Consider the following 6225-nt stretch of genomic DNA (forward strand, 5'->3'; position numbering starts at 1 on the left):
ATCTATTAAGGAGATGCCCACACCACCAATTACCAGACGGTCTTGTGGTACAAACTTTTTATTATGGTCTTCCTCACTCTAATCGCACCATGTTAGATGCAACTGCAGGTGGTAATTTATTACGAAAATCACCAGAGGACGGATATGAGTTAATTGAGGAGATGACATCAAGTAGTTATCACCCTCAATCTAAGAGAAGTGCATCCAGGAGATCCGCAGGAATTCATCAAGTTTATGCATTCACCTCAGTAGAATCTCAGCTTGAGGTCATGAATAAGAGGATTGAAGAGCTAAGTTTAGGGCATTCTGCGATGCGTATTCAAGAAGTGTGGTGTGAGAAATGTGGTGCTGAACACTTCAAAAAATATTGTCAGACTGGAAATCCATCATATCAACCAGAGGGAGGCATGGTAAACCATGTGGGAAATCAAAACTGCCCTAAGAATGATCCATTCTCAAACACATATAACTCAGGGTGAAAACAACATCCAAACTTTTCGGGGGGAGGACAGAATAATAGGCCCTATGGGAATCAGAACTATGGAAAAAAACCTCAAGAGGAGAAGTCAAGCATGGAACAGATGATGCAAAAGTTCATATCATCCACTGAGACCAGGATGCATAATCAGAATGCATCGATTAAGAATTTGGAAAATTAAATAGGGAAGTTAGCTAAAGCGATGTCCAGCAGAGAACTGGGTGCTTTGCCAAGTGACACGGAAAAGAATCCAAAGGAGCAGGTCAAGTTAGTTGAATTGAGAAGTGAGAAGAGAATCAAACCTGAGAGACGAGGCGAGAAAGAGCCAGAACCAGCTATATTAGAGAAAACTGCATGTAAGTCTTCTACTTCTACACAACCACCCACATCACAGTCAAATATTGTTATTCCACCACCTTTTCCTGCAGCTCTTAAGAAGGCCAAGCTAGATTCTCAGTTTGCTAAATTCCTGGAAGTATTCAAGAAATTGAATATAAACACCCACTTCGCCAATGCATTGATGCAAATGCCCAGCTATGCTAAATTCTTGAAGGAGATTCTCTCCAAAAAGAGAATATTGGAGGAGCATGCAATGATCAGTCTAACAAAAAATTGTTCTGCACTAGTTCAGAACAAGATCCCACCTAAGCAAAAAGATCCAGAGAGTTTTTTTATTCCTTGTGTTATTAATGATGTGCAATTTCATAAAGCTTTGTGTGATTTGGGTGCTAGCATAAACTTAATGTCATATTCTGTTTTCAGGAAACTGAGCTTGGGAGAGCCAAAATCCACCAGGATGTCGTTGCAATTGGCAGACAGATCTATCAAATATCCAAGAGGGATAATAGAGGATGTGATGGTGAAAGTCGACAAATTCATCTTCCCGATGGATTTTGTGGTACTTGATATGGAGAAAGACTTGGACATGCCAATTATTCTGGGAAAACCTTTCCTGGCAACAGGAAAAGCACTCATCGATGTCCAAAAGGGAGAACTACTTCTGAGAGTAGGAGAGGAGAAAATCTCCTTTGATGTGTTTAATGCACTTAAATTTTCACAATGTAATGAAGAGTGTTTTCAAATAGATGTTGTGGACTCACTTCTGTATGATTATGTGCAGGATACATTTCAGGAACCGTTAAAATCTTCACTTATATCTCCTCCTCATGAGGACAAAATCAATGAAGGGATATAAGAGATGACTGCTTACTTGAATGATAACCAATCATGGCGAAAAGATGGCAAGCTCACACTCGAAGATCTTGGTGACCGGAAGGATTTAGTCCTCTAGAAACCAAGTCTTGAAGAACCAACAACTGTTGAATTGAAACCACTACCAGCCCATATGAAATATGTGTTTCTAGGTGAGAATGAAAATTTACCTGTCATAATTTCTTCTTCTTTGACAGGTGAGATGGAGGCCAAACTGCTAGATGTTCTCAAAAATCACAAAAGTGTGTTTGCCTGGAAGGTAGCAGATATCAAAGGCATTAATCCATCCATCTGCATGCATAAAATCTTAATGGAAAAGAGCATCAACCCCTTGGTCCAACCACATAGGAGATTGAATCCCAAGATGCAAGAAGTAGTGAAGGCTGAAACGATAAAACTTCTGGATGCATGTATTATTTATCCCATTTTTTATAGTGCATGGGTGAGTCCGGTTCAATGTGTACCGAAAAAAGGTGGGATAACTGTCATTAAGAATGAAGAGAATGAGTTGATACCTACTAGGACAGTTACAGGTTGGCGTGTGTGTATAGATTATAGGAAATTGAATGACGCAACCCGTAAGGACCATTTTCCCCTCCCATTCATTGACCAAATGCTAGAAAGACTTGCGGGGTATGAATTTTATTGCTTTTTAGATGGGTATTCAGGATACAATAAAATTGCGATTGCACCTGAAGATCAGGATAAAATAACTTTTACTTGCCCATATGGTACGTTTGCCTATAGACGTTTGCCTTTTAGTCTTTGTAATGATTCCGCAACTTTTCAGAGATGCATGACTGCTATATTTCATGATATGGTTGAAAATTTTCTAGAAATATTTATGGAAGATTTCTCCATTTTTTGTCAATCTTTTGATGCATGTCTGAATAATTTGAATACTGTTTTGATGAGATGCGAGGAGACGAACTTGGTACTAAACTAGAAAAGGTGCCACTTCATGGTGACAGAAGGTATTGTATTAGAGCACCGAATATCTGAGCAGGGAATCGAGGTGGACAGGGCCAAGGTGCAAGTCATTCAGAATTTGCCTCCACCGATGACGATCAAGGGAGTCAGAAATTTTCTAGGCCATGCCGGTTTTTATCGACGGCTCATTAAAGATTTTTCAAAAATTGCAAAACCTCTGTTTTCTTTATTTATGAAAGATACACCTTTTAATTTTGATTCCCATTGTTTACAAGCATTTGAATCTCTGAGAGAAAGATTGGTGACTGCACCAGTACTGACATCACCTAACTGGGATCTACCATTTGAGGTCATGTGTGATGCAAGTTTCTCAGCTGTTGGCGTTGTACTTGGCCAGAGAATAGACAAGGTATTCCGTACTATTTACTATGCTACCAAAACCTTGAATGAAGCCCAACTGAATTATTCCACCACTGAAAAGGAGTTGCTAACTATAGTCTTTGCACTTGACAAGTTCCATTCATACCTTGTACTTTCGAAAATCACTATATACACTGATCACTTTGCAATAAGACACCTATTGGCTAAGAAAGATGCAAAACCTAGGTTGATTAGGTGGATTCTGCTCTTACAAAAATTTGATTTAGAGATAAAAGATAAGAAAGGAGTAGAAAATGTTGTAGCTGATCACCTGTCTAGACTAGAATGCATTCCTGATTGTGCACAAAATGATACTGAGGACATAGATGATTGGTTTCCTGATGAAAATTTGTTTGCCATATAAAATTCCCCTTGGTATGCTAATTTTGCAAATTACTTGGTCACGGGCACACTCCCATATAACTTGTCTTTTCATCAAAAGAAAAAGTTTTTGTCAGATGTGAAGCATTATTTTTGAGAAGAACCTTTCTTGTTTAAAATTTGTGCTGACTCTAAGATCCGGAGATGTGTGGCGGAAGGAGAGATGAAAAGTATCATCAGTCATTGTCATGACAGCGAAGTAGGTGGCCATGCTGAGCCAATCAAGACGGTAGCTAAGGTACTTGAATGTGGGTTCTATTGGCCCAATCTTTTTAAAGATGCGCGGTATTTTGTTATTGAGTGTGATAGATGTCAGCGGACAGGTAATATCTCAAACCGTCATGAAATGCCATTGAATAATATTATTGAGTGTGAGATATTTGATGTGTGGGGAATCGACTTTATGAGACCATTTCCAAACTCTTACAAAAAAAATACATTTTGGTCGCCGTCTACTATGTTTCTAAATGGGTGGAGGCAGAAGCTTGTGTAACTAATGATGCACTGGTTGTCACAAAATTTCTAAAGAAAAACATTTTTAACCGGTTTGGTACACCCCGTGCAATTATTAGTGATGGTGGCACCCACTTTTGCAACAAACTCTTTGAAAAACTTTTGAAGAAATATGGTGTCAAGCACAAAATTTCTACTCCTTATCATCCCAAACAAGTGGCCAAGTAGAAGTGTCCAATCGAGAAATTAAGCAAATTTAGGAAAAAAGTGTGAGTACAAATAGAAATGATTGGGCACTTCGACTTGACGATGCATTATGGGCCTACAGGACTGCTTTTAAAACTACTATAGGCACCTCACCATATAGACTGTTGTTTGGTAAGACATGTCATTTGCCAGTGGAGTTAGAGCATAGAGCGTATTGGGCCATTAAGGCATTAAACTTTGAATTTGCTGCTGCGGGTGAGAAGAGACTGCTAGAACTGAACCAATTAGAGGAATTTCGAGACCACGCATATGATATGGCGGTATTATACAAAGAGCGTACTAAGAGGATACATGATAGACGCATTCGTCATCAAGAATTCAAATAAGGAGACAATGTCCTGTTATTTAACTCCCGGTTGAGGCTCTTTCCAGGAAAATTGAAGTCTAGGTGGTCTGGCCCCTACAAAATTACCAGGGTGTATCCATCGGGGGCCATTGAGATAAAAGATTCCAGAAATGAGTCTTTCACAGTCTGTAAGGGCCCGTTCCTGATTAGTATTTAATGACCATACAATCAGGATTAATTAATGTAAACAGTGAAAACGAGTTAAAATTTTGCTTTCGGGCCTACCGAAAATTTGGCATGACCTCCCCGTAAATCAGACCTACTAGGGAAATCAAAAACTCAGACAGCAATACAATACTCAAAAATAGTGTCCAATTCGACAACACACAAGCCTACAGCCGCACTGGCCAGGACTAAACACATGCAAGCCGGCAAGGCTAAACACATCAACAAGCAAATCCCAACGTCGTAAAAATATCAATACAGATACACGGGGCATCTTCCCGGCAAATAACGGACTCCAAAAATAATATATAATATCTGGGAACTCACAACGACTCAATACCCTCCCTGGGCTCCACTGGCAGAAGCACCACCAGAGGCAACAGAACCACCTGTATTACTTGCCATGGCAATAACAACAAAACCATAGCAGTCCCGAGGGACAGGGGTCAAACCCCAGTACGAAGATCAAATAAATTACAACAAAATAAATGATATGTAAAACTACTAATGCAATGCAAGTGAATGGTACCAAGGAACATCGGATATCAAAATCTGAATCCAAAGAACAATAGCTAATCTGTGGCCACCTGTGCTAGGGGGACAGTTTCAAACACTGCGCGGCCCTGCATCAGTACGCGTCAAGGGGAACAGTCTGCAGAACTGCGCGGCCCTTATGCTAGTATCAGAGGTGAGAGTCAAAACGCCCTCGGCTCTGATGTCTAAACAACTCATTAAAGAGTGGATAACAATCTCAAAAATAAGAGAATAATGGCTCAATATGAATGCAATGCATAATTCATAACAATCATCATATAAACATATAAACAAGCCAATATCTCAAATAGCAATTAGAAATTTTACATATCCTCATAAAGGCTGTAAGATAGCGATCAATCCGTACCTTAATTGCCAAATAATTACCAGAGTAATTCTTACAAACTTCGTGCAATCCTAATTACTCCAAACCTGATTCAATTACCATTCCATCAATCCTAACATATACTTTAACTTCCAAAAAATTCAAATATTCGATTCTAGGGTCGAAAATACCCAAATTAATATTCTGAAAAATTCCGATAAATTCCCAAAAATACCAGAACTATTATATATTAATTATAAGGTATTCCAAGACCCAAACATTAAATAATTCAACACCATAATTCGAAAATCCCTAATATACACATACTGAATTTTCGAATTAAATTCTGGAAAATTAGAAAATTCGAAGTATACCTCAGTTCGGCTCAAATATAGCACCTACAACCAATAAATAATCATATATCAATTATTTGGATTCGAATTCAACCAAAAATTCCCAAATTCAAACCCTAACTCGAAATATACCTCAATGTTTCGAATTCAAGGTCCAAACAATTCACACAACCTTCCTCCTACCTCAGGCGGCGGTTGGACGGCGGCTAGGGGCAGCGAAGGAGGCGGCTGGTCGGAGATGGGTTTTCGAAAAGTGTAAGAAAAGCTTACAAAATTGGTACCAAAGAAAGCTCTCGTCGCGGGGATTCCGGAACTACTCTCGGAATAATTTTTGGAGCAACGACGGAGGAGATATCGCCGA

At 39.2% G+C, this 6225-nt stretch overlaps 1 protein-coding gene across 1 annotated transcript; it reads left to right on the forward strand.

The window, feature by feature from the left end:
* Positions 1–680: 680 nt before the first annotated feature.
* On the forward strand, positions 681–1673 carry LOC140877353 (uncharacterized). Its single transcript, XM_073280890.1, has one exon. The coding sequence runs from the start codon at positions 681–683 to the stop codon at positions 1671–1673; it is 993 nt and encodes a 330-aa protein (XP_073136991.1).
* Positions 1674–6225: the final 4552 nt, after the last annotated feature.

This window comes from Henckelia pumila, chromosome 2, assembly GCF_033568475.1.
Source record: "Henckelia pumila isolate YLH828 chromosome 2, ASM3356847v2, whole genome shotgun sequence".
Classification (NCBI taxonomy): Eukaryota; Viridiplantae; Streptophyta; class Magnoliopsida; order Lamiales; family Gesneriaceae; genus Henckelia; species Henckelia pumila.

Coding starts and splice junctions, on each gene's coding strand:
- LOC140877353 (XM_073280890.1), top strand. CDS start 681: ATGTCCAGCAGAGAACTGGGTGCTTTGCCAAGTGACACGGAAAAGAAT.